General features: G+C 33.5%; 1 protein-coding gene across 4 annotated transcripts in view; it reads right to left on the reverse strand.

Moving 5' to 3' along the window:
* LRBA (LPS responsive beige-like anchor protein) overlaps positions 1-17,657 on the reverse strand; it is a 406,817-nt gene that overhangs the window by 98,117 nt on the left and 291,043 nt on the right. For all 4 annotated transcript variants that reach the window (XM_061993733.1, XM_061993732.1, XM_061993731.1 and 1 more), the window contains 2 exons: positions 11,126-11,266; positions 9,844-9,963 (listed from right to left, as the gene is read on the reverse strand). In XM_061993733.1, the coding sequence (XP_061849717.1) occupies positions 9,844-9,963; positions 11,126-11,266 (261 nt within the window). The remainder of the gene's footprint in view (positions 1-9,843; positions 9,964-11,125; positions 11,267-17,657) is intronic.

The following is a 17,657-nucleotide window of genomic DNA, read 5'->3' on the forward strand; positions in this document are numbered from 1 at the left end:
AAAAAAAGCCTGTTAAGACATATCTATTTCTGGCCTGGATATATTTAAAGGTGCTTTTTTGTGTGTGAAACTTGATGTTGAGACTTAAAACAGATCCAATAGAACTGGCAATTTGATGGACTTAGAAAAATTGAGCCACTGAATTAGAGAATTTACTTCCTTCATAAAGAAAGGATCAATACATGTAATTGCTTCAGGAAGTGTATTTCATCACAAATGACTGGTGTAAAATTGGGTCTTCCATACACCAAGTGCAAACTGCATGGCACTTAAGAAGAAAAAAAACCAACAGATTGCCCCACTGGCTTTGTCTCCAGTGGGTGTACTATGTAGCTGCGTCAGAAGCTCAGTAGATCACATCTGAAACCTAGTCTTGACATGGGTCAATGGATCAGTGGTCTCCTAGATAGCCCCTCAGGGCCAGCTATGGTATAAGCAGCTTTCCAAATGGCTGAGTGCAACAGGGAGGTCATCTGATTATGGACAAGGTCAATCCAAAGTAGCCAGGGCAAAGACAGGAAAGATCAAGCAGGAATTAAGCTATTATCACCTCCACCCTTGTGTGAAACACTGCTTGGCTCTGAATTGTACATCTTTTTGTTTACAGTCACCTTAATTAACTAGGCAGGTTAAAAACATACTTCTGCACCAAATTCTTGACAAGTACTTGATGAAAAGAGATTTGAAACTATTAAATTGGGTAAGTGAAAGAAAAAGAGAATGTAGCAAGGAAAAACATTTGCTACAAAAGTACCCTAACACTGAAGGTTCTATAGTTTCTATCATTATAGACAAAAACTAACAAAGAAAAAGCAGACACTGGACTATTAACTCTACAGCAGCAAGAACCACAAATATGAAACCATATAATGATTCTGAATAGTTAAAACATAAGGTCATCATGTATGTTATTGATGTTTTAATTTCATATATATATCTATCTGTACAGCTACTCATTAGTTTCTTTCAAGATCAGAAAACATTTGGCTTTTTAGAACACACATTGTTTTCATTAGATTGCACGGAAACAATATGCTGTCTGGAAACTTAAAAATTATCAGTAACTTCTGTTAGTTTAACTGTTAGAAACTTTAGACTGTTAGACAAGTTATTTCATTACTCCAGAAATGAGTTTTCAGAAAGTTTTTCACTGTCACCATAATGATACATTTTTACAAAAGGAGCTTCCTTATTATCTGATTTTCTTATCCGGCCCATGTGCTAGGATTTACACATGGGAAAAGGGATTGCAAGCAGATATCCTGGGCCATTCTTAGTAGGACTTAGCACCAATTTTTAATGGCTTTATACAAGTGAAAATAACAACATGAGTTCAAGACCATCAACTCTTCCTAAAACCAGCAAATAAACCTAATAATAAACATTTAATGTTTAACAAGTTTATGAATATTCTTAATGTAGTTGCTAACTGCAGTCTTTAACAGTATTTCTCAACTCTATTTGTGGAGTCTTCTTTTTTTCTTAAAATATTCACATCACATGCATATATTGACACTGAGACAGCAGATACTGACTCCCGTAACTTCATTAATAACTGAACTTTTTAGATCCCCGTGAATATTAAAAATATTAATGAATGCACTTTTTGCTTATTTTCTGAGGAGGAGAGGACAGAGTTACTTGAGGTTTCACACAAATAACATAAAGGTGCAGGACCAGTTTCAAGGGGCCAAACTGAAGAACCATTTAGTATCTCACTTAAAACAGTGACAAGGACTGTAAAACTAACACAGGGTATATATGGTCTTTCCATGGATATTCTGTCAGCTTCTTACAGTTAAATGTTTTTTAACTAATATGTGCTTCTGAGTTTTAAAATCATTATTCAGGGGCTACATACTGCAGTTTAGTCTACAAATGTTTTTACTTTGACTATTCTAAAATTCCTTCTGTTAGTATCCTTATTGTGAAAACCTGTAAATTTTTTTTGTTTTGTTTTTTATTTAAAATTTAATTTAACATTTAAATTTTAATATTCCTTACTCTTCTATATGTCTTTCTGGATATTATAGACCTATATCATCACAATCTTCCTCAGCAGTCTCTTTTTGCAAGTTAAAGGTTTCCAGTCATTTTAGATCCATTGTCTCTGGAGGTCTTCCTTTCTGATTAAACATGTTGGTTGCTTTCATACTTTTTCTAATCCAGTTGAAACCCTTCTGAAATTTTATGCAGTCAGCATATGTACAGAAATGGTAAAATTGCCCACATTTCTTTTGTTTATATGATTTCATGGAAAAACGAAAACATCTGTATGATTTGTTGAAGATCTTGCTTTAGCAAAATAGTGCTAAAAATTAGTTTCAGAAATTCTTCTGTTGGAACTCATCAGTTCTATACTGCAGAGACAGACATCCTGCCATGTTTTTGATTTCATTACAACTGATGAAGCAGTTCACAGTGAGTATAAACATGAATATAATATACAGGACTTATAGTGGTATATATTTTTTAGAAAGCAATTTGCTGTACCAGGATTATTAATGCTTATTAAATTCTGCATATCATTAAAATACTACTTTTGTTTAACAAAAATTGCCTTCTAACACATGGAAACAATGATCTCTAAGAAAACTTCTCTAAAAAGATTTTTTTTTACAAACAAGCAATATCAACAGAATGTCAGTTTACCAATGGTAATTTATTTTCATGTTCATCACCATTCATAAATAAACCCATACAAGATACTTTATTTCTTTAATGTAATTATATGTTATCTTATTATTTTGTTATAGACAGGTGTATTTTGAAGCAGTTGTATGATCTGTAGGGGTATCTAAAAGAGTGACACAGATTCCTTAACCATTTAAAACATATTAGATTTTCAAGTTACATTATTTGTAATATTTAAATATATTTAAAGTTTTAAGTAATTTTAAGCCTATATATAATCTGTCAAACAGAATTTTAAAAATGTATATTAAAAGTGTAAGTTTTTATTCATATTGACATATTTTATTTTCATCTGTTACAGGACTTAAATAAATATACATATACTAATATATTAAATTAATTTAAATTTCACTTTTTCAGCACATCTCAATGTAATAATTTTCATGACTGTTGGAAAGTAAAATTTCTAAGTACCCATGATTTTCCCTTTCATCTGCTATATGCGGGTTATTTCTTGCAGAACTAAGAAATGGCCTCAAGACATTGCGTGAAATTCTCCCAACTTGTAAGAAAATACTTCAGCAGGTTTCCATTAAAACTCTAAATTGAATTATTGAAGAAATTAATTTTGTCAATATCTAACCATCCTGTTAAAGTTCTATGAGATTGTATTTCAGATATTTCTGACTCAAAGAAAAATATTTACATCTTCAGTAGCTTAAAATTAAGCGAAGTACAAAATATCCAGATGTTTATTTAATAGATTAATGGAATATATGATAATCAGAAATAGTAGTTGATTCATTATTAATCAATAAGTAGATTTTACTAAGTCAATATTGCCTAAGAAAATGCATCTTCAAGGCACTTTAAATCCTGTTAGTCAATACACTAATTGTACATACACAAAATTATTTTACTTTTTACTTTACTGAGGATATGTGTAAGAGTATGCAATGGTATTTATTGATCATATTTAGGCACTATGTAATATGTAGTCCAGGTTAATTTGACAGAGAAAGAGGAAAAAAGTTGTACTACATTTCTTTCCTCCATTTGTTAAATTAACTGGAGGTGAAAAGGACTACGCTGAATCATAAAAAAGTCTAGATAAACCTTGAAACGTCATCTTTTCCACGTTTCTGTCCACAGACAATGACCATAGAATCATAGAATGGTAGGGGTTGGAAGAGACATTTAGAGATCATCTAGTCCAACCTCCCTGCAGAAGTGGGTCAACCTAAATCAGGTCACATAGGAACATGTCCAGGCAGCTCCTGAAGACCTACAAGGAAGCAGACTCCACAATCTCCCTGGGTTGATAATGACAATGGGGTATTCTTGAAAGATGTTACTCTGCCTTTTAAAATGTTCAGTGATGAGGATCCTATGAATTCCTGGTATTCATCTGTTCACACCAGTATGTCATCTTCCTAACATCTAGTCTGCTTTTGCTGTGGCTGGAGCCTATTTCTTGTCCTATTCAAATAAAATACAAGCAGTTGCCCTTTTTCACATGGGTCAATGTGTAGGAGCAGTTTTTACCTCAGAGAAAGGGAGATCAATTCCCATCAGCACTTTCTGACCCCTATTACCCTTCTGCACTAATGATGGACAGTGCACACACCAAGGCTGGCATGGTGACACATTGGAACAGGAAGTATACAGCAGAATTCAACTCACTAAAAAATTTTTTTACAGTCAGAATTACTGCTCAGTCTTTCCAGGGACATAATTCAGTCCCCTCATCACTGGAGGTTTTCAATATGGGATTGGACAAGGTAGTAGATAATCTAGGCTCCCTTTCCCCCAGAATTTGGACCAGATGATCTTTCAAAGTCCCTTCAATCTGGGCTGTTCTATGATTCCATGACAAAATTCCCAGCACAGTAAAACTGCCAGTGCCAAAGCACTTTATGTTTCTGTTTCTTTTTTTTTTTCCTCCAAAGTAAACAACCTAAACCCTGAACTTTACATCACTGGTCTCAAATTCCAGACATTTGGACTTTGGCAAGTTCATCCATAACTTACTTGAAGTCTATTATTTCAACAGTTACACAAAAATTTTGGAGCAGAGGTTGTGGCAAGGTGGGTGTTGCTCTGTTCTACCAAGTTACAAGCAACAAGACAAGAAGAAATTGCCTCAAGTTGCAACAGGAAAAGTTTTCATTAGCTATTCTTAATTTTTTCACCAAAAGGACTGTAAAGTATTAGAACAGTCTGCCCAGGGAAGAGCCTGAGTCACCATCCCTGCAGATACTCAAAAAATGTGTAGACACTTGGAGACATGGAGACATACTGCAGTTTCCACAGATTATCATACACATATCTGAATTTAGAATTATTATTGTTTTCCTGTTATGTATCTCAGGATACATAACATACAATTTTCAGTGGAAGAAAAAAAAGCCAAACTTCCTGAAAACCAAAGGTCTGCATCCTAAATATGTTACAAGTTTTGGTACAGCAGATATATATGTTAAGGTTAAAAATCTGAAATACTATGTACCTGATTCTGAATTTTGCTATTTATTGCTCTTGGACATCTTTGACCTTGCTACTAATATAACATGAAATTTCTCTTATACAAAGGTAATACTGCCAGTTTGGCAGCAATTTTATTCCTTGTAACTTTTGAAACTCTGTTATATTAGATGGAGAAGTATAAAATAACACAAAGCATATGTAGAAAAGCTTATCAGGTTACAGAGTGTCTTAGGCATGCTTATGTTAGGCAGCCTGTTTCAATAAGCATGAGTAACTATTTTGCAGAACTTCAGCTTTTTTTAAAAAAGTATTTTTAGGAAAGTCACAAAATTTGTCATCCTCTGTTTTCTGAATGTTCCAGCAGCTTGGAACTCTAGAGTTTTTTGCCTCAAATACCAAGGTTTAAACATGTACTTAACATGCTTTGCAATCAATAGTATTCAACCTGGCAGCTGGTGTGTGCTCATTGGCCGATATACAGTAACTTTCATTTCCTAAAAAAAATCCCTTTTCTAGTTGCTTAGACAATTTTAGCCAAATCTTACACCAGATCATACAGAAAGCAAAGGTCCTAGAAGTTTAAAAAACAATAAGCAGGTGGGTAAAGCCATTATGTGTGTGTTTTGAGAGGCCTAGAAAGTGAAGCATAAATTCACATTATAGTAGTCTCCACAGAAGCTATGCAGAGAGAGCACCATAAGAATCATCCCATCACTGAGAAATCCCTAATTTAAGGCTTACAGCTTTTTTAAGTCAATCAGTTACAAGAAGCAAATCTGTAGGAGATAAAGTATAAGCTGTTCTAATACTTGCAGAGAAAGATCTTTTTCCTTTAAAGAATGTTACAACTATTAATAACCTTTTCCAAATATATAAAACATAGAAAACACACAAAACTTGATGTATTACTAGTTAAACAGAATTTTCCCACGGCCAACCTTAACGTTTATTGACCATAAAAGTTCAATGATGGAGTGCAGATTCCCAAGTCTTCTTGAAGACTTGAAGAATCTCACACTTCAAAGATAAACTCTGCATTGAATACCTGTGGAACCAATGATGACTTAGTAATCCACATTACAGTCATAGAAACTAAGCAATGTCTATGACTGCAGGTAACACTACCAGTATGTTAATTTTGTGATATATTCTACTTGTATTTGGTTATAGACCTAACTTGTCTACAATAACAAAGATCATATGCACAGAGGGCTTGTTTGGATAAAATACATCAGGATTCACAGATAGGAGCAGGTTTAACACTCTAACAAAAAGAGGAACCAGGAAGTCCTGTGGATGCTCAAAAATGTCGCTGGGTGCACTTCTTTCAGTAAAAGTATATGAAAAAGACACGCAATCACGGGACATATTAGGACTGGATTTCCATATCATTTCTTTATCAGAAGTCAATGGCATAGATGGTTTTTTAATAAATGGTTTGCATAGGCCTTTAAGAAGTCCCAGCTGAAAACTTCAGCTTGGATGGCTTTTTTTAGTTGTGTAAGCTTTGAAAGTTGTTGTTTTGCTCAAAATATGTGCTGGAAGGGAAGAAAAGAAATAATAAAGGATTGAGGTACATGGGCACATTGTAGAATTATATGAGCACATGTCCAATCACATCAATATATTAAATAACTTATTTTTTCTTTTACTTTACTGCAATTATGCCTTTAATTTAAAATATTTCAACGAAGTTCCTAATATGCCACTGTTTAATTAAGAACTCAAAGCACTAAAACTCAACAAATCTCCTTAAATATTGCATACTTGCAGACAATATTTTCTTTTTTCCTTTAAAGAACAATTTACAAAACTTGAAGAACAGATCATACCAGCACTATGATAGCTTCAAACAGATTTTGAGAATGTCCTATGGCCAGTAGATAGTATAGGCTAAATCTAGTTTGAAGTTGGCACTGATTGTATCAAAATCAATCAGTTAGCACTGGTTGTATCAAAAACATGTTTATCCCCGATCAACTTTAGTCAATAGCGTGGAGACAACTTCAAAGCAAAGAATCTGAAAATGGATGGAAATTGAGAAGACAGGACTCTACTTTCAGAGCATTTTGTTTATTACAGTTTAAGGTTTGAGACAGCATTTCATTGTCTCAAGATAAACTATTTTTCCATTAAACACGGTCAGGCTATCCATGTTTGCTTCTTATACAGTATTAACAAAATTAACCAATATTGTTTGTACTAATGATGTCAATTAAGAAATAACTGAGTTAATGATCGTGCCTGTCTAGGTATTAAAGGTATTAAGTGGTACTCTCCCAGAATTTAAATACATTTAATATACTTCCATGTAGAAGATTTAACTTAAAAATACGTGGTTAATCATTTAAAGATTTAAAGCTCAGTGATGACCTAATTAGTAAATAACAATGCCACAGTGATAGATATTAGTAGAATTAAAAAAAAAAAAAAAAATTGCACTGCCTAAAAAAATGGATAGGGAACAACTAGGAAATTAAATTTTATGCAACATATCACTTCTTGAAATCAAAATTTGAAAAGTTCAACCAAAGGTCAAATTACAGTGCAGCATTCTTCTGCTTTGACCATCAATCTGGGGCTTTCACAGGATACTGACAAACATTGGTTGTGACCACATATATGCTTTAGCTTCTTCTGTAGACAGGGATACCAGCCAACAGCCAGCTCATCTTAATCCTAGTTGTAATACATGATGCCTCCAACTAAGTTTACTAATAATTTTAGGACAGCAAGCCTCAAGAACTACATTCACTCGCTTCATATGAGAAGCAAGGATAAATGATTTCCTGTAATCCTCTCAATGGTTCTAAAAAGTCACATTTTTTCAGCTGGAACGGGAATAAACTCTTCTTTTTCCTCTGTGCTTTTTACTCCCTTTTACTCCCCATCCATCAAGACATGACACCATTCACTTTGGACTGCTACTTTCAAGGCTTTAAAAGAGGCCCCCAAAATCCTTTGTATTTCTATAAATCTCAATGCATTAAACTGCTAGGTTTTCATCAGTTGTAGAAATATCAACAGGAATCCAGAGACTACATGGTCAAAAAAATCCCAATATTATTTAATCAGCCACAATAGTCAAATATATTTATGTTCTCAACCCATCAGAACCATGAAGTAAGGCTGAAAACTCTTTTTTCTTGTTGAGTAATAAATGGGGTTTACCCTGTGTTTGCCACAGGGGTGACTGAATGGCAGTATGGACAAGCAGATACTACAGCAAAATTATTTCCATGTCCATCTGCACCTACATTTTCAATCTCAAACCCTTTAATAATTACTGACTCTCCTGAAAACATTGGTATTCTCTCCATCTCACTTACAAAGACATCTTTTATTGCTAAAATAATTTTCTTGTTCATAAGGCTACTCCCAGAGTGAATCTACTGCTGAATACAAACAAACTTTTGGTGGGCTTCACAGATGCAAGAAAGACTACTTTTTCAGCACTATCAGCTGAAAATTTTCTCATTCCATTAATGCACAGACTAACCTTTTCCTTAATTGTCTCCTCACTGTGCATAGAGTTGTTACAGAATGTCACTTATGTCTCCTATCAGTTGCATGACATTCTTGAGTTAGCTTGTTCACACTATACTTTTCCATCCTTCCTTCCATTAAAAATATTCTGATATTACTCCTTCATCTTCGATTTGAGGTCAATAAAGCTTTCTCACCAATACCAGCATCCTTGTCTCTGATGTCCCATTCCCCAGTTTAAAATATTCCTCAGATCCCTGATTCTCTTTACCTCATTCCTTCCTTCAATGTCTACCTACCTAAACTTCTCTCCTCTTGGAATTTCTATGTGCCTTAGCTTCTCGACCCACTTAATTCTAGGTCTCCTTCTATACAATGCTGCATTATGAGATCAATTTATCTTCTTTTCCCACCTACTTCTTGTTCACTTATCAGTTCTCAGGCTCAGTTAGGATAAGTTCTGTTAGAAAACACTGAACATCATGCCAAATTCTATGTTTCATCTTAGTATCCTCATACGCTGACTCTCTGTAGTCCTTAGTTTCTCTACAAAGTATACAGTCTTTCTAAAAAGTGCTTCCAGATCTTCCTCTCGGCTCTTTATCCCCTATCTACTTATTCCTCATCATAAGACTAGTTTTTGTCCCTTCTGCACCTAAATTAACACTGCCTCTTCTTCCTATTTCTCATGGTCAAACAAGGAAATAGGCCAATCCAGAAATTGCCCAAAATTGAGGCTGGATGCCTAGAGTTGATATTACATAAAGTAATATGAATATTAACTGCAACAGTCTTATCTGAGCAGAGTAGAAGCAGGAACAGAGTATTTATTAAGCTTTGTGGTTAAAAACCTATACCAGTTTCTACTGACTTTTCAAAGGCTTAAAACCTGTGCAAAGAACAAAAGGACAGTGAAATACACATCTGCAGGACAAAGGCCAGTTTTGCCTTATTTCAGGCTCAAGACTAACAATGCTAACAAAATTTCAGAAAATAACTCACTGAAATATTCTAACAGAAATAAAACCATGTGTTATCTCCCTTGCACCTTTTTCCTAAATGGTAGGGTAGCTCCCAGTCTTCTTCCTTCCATCTTTCATAACCTGTGATCATAGAATTACAGAATCTTAAGAGTTGGAAGGGACCTCGAAAGATCATCTAGTTCAATCTCCTTGCAGCTACAATAAAGGCAGAAGCAGTATAAAATACATTAACAACTTTCAGGAAAGTTTTTACCTTGATATCAGAAGTGTCACGCTGACTATTGCGCCAAGCTCTTGAAATAGATGAAAAAGTTCTATCTGCGTGATCAAACTTCCCACCTTGTAGATTCAGGAAAAGTGTTGTAAAGGGTTCCTAAAAAAATGTTAAAAGTTTAATCAAAAACAACAATGGATTTCCTTGGAAATTTCAGGGGGAAAGAAAAATGGATTTATTATTCTTTGGGGTTTGGTTATTAATGACGCTATTCTTGACAGATACATTGAAAAAGGTTAAGTCTGTTATCCAAGAATGAAAAAGACAAACTGATGCTTATTTGTTCAATAAATGTTTTTTATTCCTACTCTATGCCTATATATTCAAAAGGAAAGAGAAAAGCAAATAAAACCAAAACAAAATATTTACAAGCTGGAGGAGAAGCTGCAGTCAGCTGTGACAAATATTGCTATTGAAAACATGATAAAGTTCACTATTTTTATCTTAGATTTTTTTTAAATTAGCATTTAACAAAAATAACAGATGCATTTTATTTTGTTCAAGGTATTCTATTAATATAATGGGTAGCATTCAATATCAATAGCTATGTTAATGTTATTGTTTAATATTTAATTTATGATTTAGAAAAGAAAAATGTTTGAAAGATTTAAAAGCCTCCTCTTAGTTAAAGAACACTTAAGCACATATTAGTGGATAATTGCTTTAAATTAGCTAAGTGCTATAAATTACTTCAAGGATTTATGTATGCTTGTACATTCTAACAAGCTTTAATTAATGACGTGCTGCTAATGCTTTCCCAAAGAAATTACTTTCTGGGAGATAGATCACCTCTCAATTTACAGAAAAATGCACTGTTTAACCAATATATATCAATATGTAGCATCTCAATAGTGCTTACTGCAGTCAATTTTAAAAAATAATTATTTAAATCACATAATTTCATGATGATCAGAAACCAACTCAATTACGCTAATTGGAAGGTGAAAATACATTCATTAAGAGCCACAGAAGTTCAGTGCATCATCCAGTAAGAAAATATGCAAAGAAGGAATTTTAACCATGTTCACAGTAGTATAAGAACTTACATTGAAAAGCAAATTTTTAAGGAGAGAAAGCTGAACTGATTAAAAATTAAGACTTTCTGCTCAAACTTTGGAATACATTTAACCTATACTAAGAATTACAATTGCTACAAAACTTCAGTACTCTCATCTGCCATTGAGTTTCAGTTTATGCATTCCTAGTTGTTTCTTGCTTTCATTATTAGTAAAAAAAAAAAAATTCTAAGAGGTATACTTACAATTCTTAATAACCATGTGAGGGCAAAACTTGCAGTTGAATAATGTGTGCCATAGTGAAATTTTGGAACCTGATCATCTTCCCATGATTCATATCTCTCAGCAAAGAATGCTGCTCTCTTTGGGTTCAAAGCTCCAATAGGCTATAAAGTTTGTAAAAATAAATACATTCAGTAAGTAAAGATAACAGTGTTTCAAATCAAGATTCCATGCACACACACATAGCCAGTTGGAAAAAAAAAGGTCTCGTCTGCTTTCATATAGGATTCATTTATATTTACTGCTGATTAAAATTAATAACTAAAGCACACTAGTAAACAAACAGTAAGCAAGAAAAAGAAATATTTTCAGATATATTGGGGGGAAAATATTGACTTATAGAGTGGAAGGATATTAAAAAAGCACTTGGAATTTTGATATTATTCTTGGTTTTGTGTTTTGTATTTATCGCTCCAAGACAAGTTTTACTTAACGAATAAAACTTGAAACTTTGAAATAGACCAATAAAATAGCATAATTTCTCTTTAAAAACGCTGACATAAACAAAATAAATAACATATGTATAACCAAAAAAGCCTACCACACTTTCACTAACATTGTTATTCTTTGTTCAGCACTTACCTAGGACATAAACACCCAAACATTTATTTAAATGTAAGAAATATATTTTGTTATCTATACTTCAGCAGACTTTTACATAAAGGATTTGGAAAAATGAGTATACATCACATAAATGACTGAGAAACCCAAAAGTGAATTTAGTCATTCAACATGTAAAATGCTGCAAGAGATCTAAAATATCTCTTCCTACAGGGTCAAAACATATATGCCATACAATTTTTTATATATATCAAGCACACTGTATGTTATTTATATAAATGATGCTCAGCTGTTCAGACAATAGATGCATTCAAGTATAACTGCAGAATAAACATGCAAAAATATTTTCTTTTTTCTGTTCTGCAAGAATAAATATACTTAAAAGTACACTACAAAGTAAGGAAAAACTTTAAAAGTCCATAAACAAAATGTCAAGAACCAAGTAATTAATTCAAGCATAGTTCAGGTGAAAAATGATGTCTGCTATTCAAAATATTGCTATTATTACTATTGTTGTTGTTATTAAAATAACTACTTCTTATCATTTCCCAGGAAATATGGCATAGAAGCTTCCAAGTATCTTCTCTTCTAGGATAGATTAGATCTATGAATGACCTAAGATTTAATCTTACTTTTTTTACTCAGAGTAGCTTTCATATTGCAGTAGGATAAAGAAAACATCTTAGGTTAATTACTATTCTTGCAGTTCATTAATTTGAAATATAACCCTTTAAAAGAAGCAGTTCCTGTATAAAAGGATTTTTATCTGATTTAGTAAATTTATTCCAGGGAAGAATGAAACTGACTCCAAAAAGTCTCTTTGGAATTTTGGAATTTCCATCTGTACTGATTTTCCCTAAAGACTCAGCTATGCTTGAGGGAAAATGCAAGAAAGAAGGTCACTGGTAGAAAAATGATATAAATTTAAAATAGAAACAGTACTGTCTTGTATGGTTCTGTAACATTTTATGTATTCTGTGCCCCTATTTTTATTACTTTCCAAATGAGTATAGCCCAAATCAATAGTTACAGAATTACATTCCTTGAATAAAAAGCAAAACCCAATTAGAATTGATTTCATTCTCTTTTTTTTTTTAAAAAAAAAAAAAAGAAAAAGAAAAAAAAAGGAAGGAAAAAGAAATGGTCTCATGCAAAGATCCATAGAGCCAGAATCCAGAGTATTGATTTTGGGTATTATTGTTACAGTTGGTTTCTGAAGCCTGCAACAGGACAACCATCAAGACATGTCACATTTATTTGCAAGCAAATAAAAAAAGTCCCCAAATGAAAGAAAGCTTAGGGGGAAAAAAAAGAACCATGGAGCTGTGCACTGACAATGATACACTATCAGCTTACTCAGAGAAGTTACAGTGGGAATACACACATTGAATTATACATTACACGAATGCACTGATTTATTGTGGTAATAACATCCACCTCATTAAAAGATTCTGCTTTGCTGCAGTTGGAGGGTTACATATTGTTTACTGCTATAAATTAATGGCAGCGTACAGAAGACTGTAGAATCCTTCTAACAATAGATCTGTAATGACAGTGCTGTATATCACAGCTTCCCCAGCAGCTTCATAATAAAATGGAGACAATGTATTGGGCTAATACATTCTACCAGGCAGACCCATATTTTTCTGACAACTGCTTCTAAGGATGAGGTGATCCTAGTGTGTTACACTGCACTGTGAACAGTTAACTAAGCTTCAGCTACAGAATAAAGCACATGCAAGGAATATTCACATAGTTTCTGACTTTTAAATTAGTTAACAAATTAATTGAAATTTTGTAATTATTTAATATTTTTAAATTATCAGAGAATTGGGACTACATACCAGATTCCCTTCCCTGTGAGTAAACATTGAGGGAAAAAGAGTAACCCCAAGCTAAGCTATACATATAACTATGTAGCTGTGAGACCACAAATTTACATTACTTAACACGGTTTCCCTATGGCTACAGAACACTAAGGAAGACCAAGCTGAAAAGCTTTCATATCTGTAATTCCAGAATATATTTTCTTTGCAGTATCTTTTCAGAGATGAATATTAAATATTAGTTCGCCAATTTAAAATACTTATTTAGATGGGGAAAAATAAAAAAGTAGAGAAAAATCCAACAAGACAGAAAAAAAAGAGATGAGATTACAGAAGTCAAGATGCAAAAATAAATCACTTATGGTTGCTAAGTTCTCAAACTGTATAGAAAAATGAATAACATACACGGTTCTCAAGTCAGAGGGTCCGAACTGGAGGAAGAATTAGGGTAAGGGAGAGTTTATTTTCTCTTTTCCAAAGGTATGATCACCTGGGTTTTGATCCCAGATAACATGTGCTAAAAATATGAAAGTTACAAGCTATTCTTAAAATATACAAACTCATTTGATATTAATTTTTCAAGTGCTCTCAAATTTAGGAACACTTCAAAATAAATAAATCTTACATTTTGAACAAGAGCTGAATATAGTAAATCTACGTCTTGCTTACTTGCTTTCTTTCAGATACAACAGAGAAAAATGGTTTGTTGAAAAATAACTGAGAAAACACACTGACTCTTACAATCTACTGCTGTTAAATATGTTCAGGCACTATGGTATAGAGTTATATTTGTTGATTCTTAATCTTACTCTGTGCCAGGCATTGGAACAGTGATCCATTTTCTGAAGAGGCCCTGCTGCACCCAACAGAGGAAAGCAGAATGCTCACTACTCCTCCATATGTGGCAGAATCTCTCCTGGATGCTGTCACTCATATTCAACAATACCTACATTTTGGAAAAGTGTTAATGACCTAATATATCTCTTTTGATGAAGTCAGCCATCTTAACAATTACTACTGGAAACGAGATCTGTGCAAGCACCTGTGAGTTCTGAAAAGCAGGCAGCTCCAGAAACAAAGTCCATGCTGACCAGTGCAGATAGAGGCATTCAAAAATTAATTAAAACATTATTCTTTAAAGTTTGTATTTCAAAATTTCTTCACCATGAAAAAAAGCTTTAAAAAGAAAGATTTTTTTTTTTTTAAGGGGGAAAAGAGAGGGGAAAAAAAAGAAAAAAAATAACCACTTTTCCTTCTGATTTCTTATATTGTTTTCTTACCAACATCTAACCAGATATTTGGATTCCTGTTAATACAATTATCTGTATCACTGAATTATGTTTGGCAGCATCCTTGCCAAGTATGATGCTTGTTATTAATTTAAGGATGACGATCTGGTTTTCATTACTGATATTTTTCATATATTAAAGGACTAGGGAGACCATTAGGTCATCTCATCTAGCCTTGTGTTTGTATGACAAGCCATTAATGCCTTTCCATTACATGATTTTGAGCCTAACTGTTTATACTTGATAATAGCATGAGCTGTATTGGCCAACCTGATTTCCAGAGAGGCATCTGACTCTTTATGTAGACAATCTGCTATTTTCCTTGGAAGCTTTTTTCTACTGGTAACTGTGATTTTCATTCTAAAAAAATACATAATTCAGTTTGGATATGAATTTACTGGTGTGCTACCAAAGAAATCTTACTGCACTTCTCTCTGACAAACCACAGAGTCTCTACTTACTTCCCCAGTATTTTCTGCATATGAAGCTACTTATAGGCTACAATTAGACTTTTTAATAAATGAAATAAATGGACCTCTTCAGATCTTCCATTTTAAGGCATTTCTGTCAGACTTAAGGTTTCTCTGCAGCCCGTTCACTTATCAATGTACTCTAATATACAGATATTTGAAATGTGTTTAGTGTTCCAGTGTTAGTCTTCCACTATCAAAGATACGCCAAGTGCTGTATACTCCACTGCAATCTACTCACAACTGCATTTTTAGAACACTGCTTCTTTAGTTACTTTATGTATCACCAACACATAATTAAGTCCCAGAACTAGTCAATACTTGCAATACTAGTCACTGAGACTTCCTGATCATCTGAATAAAACTTTTCTTTCGCAGGCAGAGATATAAAGATAAGATGCAAGGGTTTAATTATACCTAAACATTATTAACTTGGGTCAACTGGGAAATAACAAACTCACATAATGTAGATCATTATTCTTGTCATTTTTGTGTTTGAGAACAGTCACAAAATACCATACCCATCCCACACCCCTCTGAATCTGTTCTCACTCACTCTTCTCAAACAAGTACTGCTTTCTTAAAAATCAGGTCCTGCAACTCCCCTATCCTCTTCAGAAGGCATTTTACCTTTTATCCATATCTAACTCAAATTCATTAAAAACTATATCCCAAAGAAATCTACAAACATGATTATCAGATGAACTATTTGAACTGGCCTCATTGAGCCACTAAAGTACACCTTGAGCTGCTCTGGGAAAGATTTAAAAAATGGAAACAATCTATCAAGGGGAAAAAAAATCTTTACCCATTAATTCCCAAAAGCACTGGTTTCATAGCAGATATCCAATCCCACACCAAAGACTATGCTTGGAGGGTGGAACTATGAATTTGGATATCAAAACTTGACTGAAGCCAAAGGGACAGAACTTGACAAACTTTTATGTTCTTCCCCAGTGAGAATTCAGATGATACTCAATATTTTCTGTTCCAATTCTAAACTGATTTACTATTTTTTTATTATTAATTTTGAACTGTATTTTAGTCACTTATAACACACAGCTTTTGAGAACTTCAACACAAGTAGCTACTTGAATTTCATGTGGCTTCTTAGTGAAATGAAGAATCCTATGGTCAAATATTTTGTTGAAACTGTGGAATAATTATGAATATTAGTGAGTTTACTCTTCTGATTTTTACATGAACATATGAAAACAGAAAAAAAATCATATATCTGTGCGGCTTTCTTTTCCAATGACTAAAGTAAACATAGGTCTCTGGTGAATTTGTTGAGGAGACATCCTCTGGATATTTGTTTATTCATCTAGTTAATGTAGCTAGTTAATCTTCTTCCCCTTTAGAATTGGCAGGTCATTATGATCATAGTTACAACTCTAAGCCATTATTCTGAATATCGGTATTTCAAATAATTATGATACTTGTAAATTTGTAGGGAGAAGCAAAATAAATGGGACAATAATGTAAAGCAAGTTTTGAAGAATACTTCCTATTCTTTTTAAGTCAATCTAAAACTAAAATATATTTCAAATATAGATAAGAGATGCAAGCAAACAAGACTTCATACGGTCCACAGAGATGAAATAAAAATACAATGCCATAATTACTCGAGTTACAAAGCAAATAAAATTATACCTTCTCCTACAATTAAGTTTGCTAGATTCATTGCTTCAGGAAGCAATGAAAAACAAATATATAAAGGTTTAAAAAAATGGAAAAGATAACTACATCACCAGTCCATTAGTGGTCACTAAACACAACTGACTAAATTATTTCTTCAGTTCTGGTTGGCAAACTGGGAGGTTAGCTCAAGGAAGGATGATGCTTCACATGCCCTCTTTGTTTTCTTCTTTTGCTAGGCTCCTGCTATTGACTGTTCATTGAGCTAGATGAGCTTCTGGATTGAGTCCTCTCTTATGACTTTCTATTAAATAACTCAACATCTTCCCACACACACAGGCTGGTGCACATGATACAATAAAAGACACTCAAGCACTTCAGAGTACTCCAGCTCAACAAACTTTCAGTTACTTTTGGATGCAGGTAATTTCTTTTGCTTTGCAGATAAATGGCTACCAGCCACCTTGTTTAAAGCTTGCACATCCAGCTTCGGGTGCAGACAAGTATTTCCCAATGGTATAACCAGCTGACTGTGATCAGCATTTTTATCAAAGGTAGGATCCCTGGGCATTTCTTGATGCACTGCATATGGGATGAAATTCCATAATTCTCTTATCTCAATGTTTTCTAGAATTACTAACAATAGTATCAAATGCTATTACAACCATCTATACTGGATTCCAAAACAATGCACTGCTGAACTGTAAATTT

Source organism: Colius striatus, chromosome 3 (genome assembly GCF_028858725.1).
Source record: "Colius striatus isolate bColStr4 chromosome 3, bColStr4.1.hap1, whole genome shotgun sequence".
In the NCBI taxonomy this organism is placed as follows: domain Eukaryota; kingdom Metazoa; phylum Chordata; class Aves; order Coliiformes; family Coliidae; genus Colius; species Colius striatus.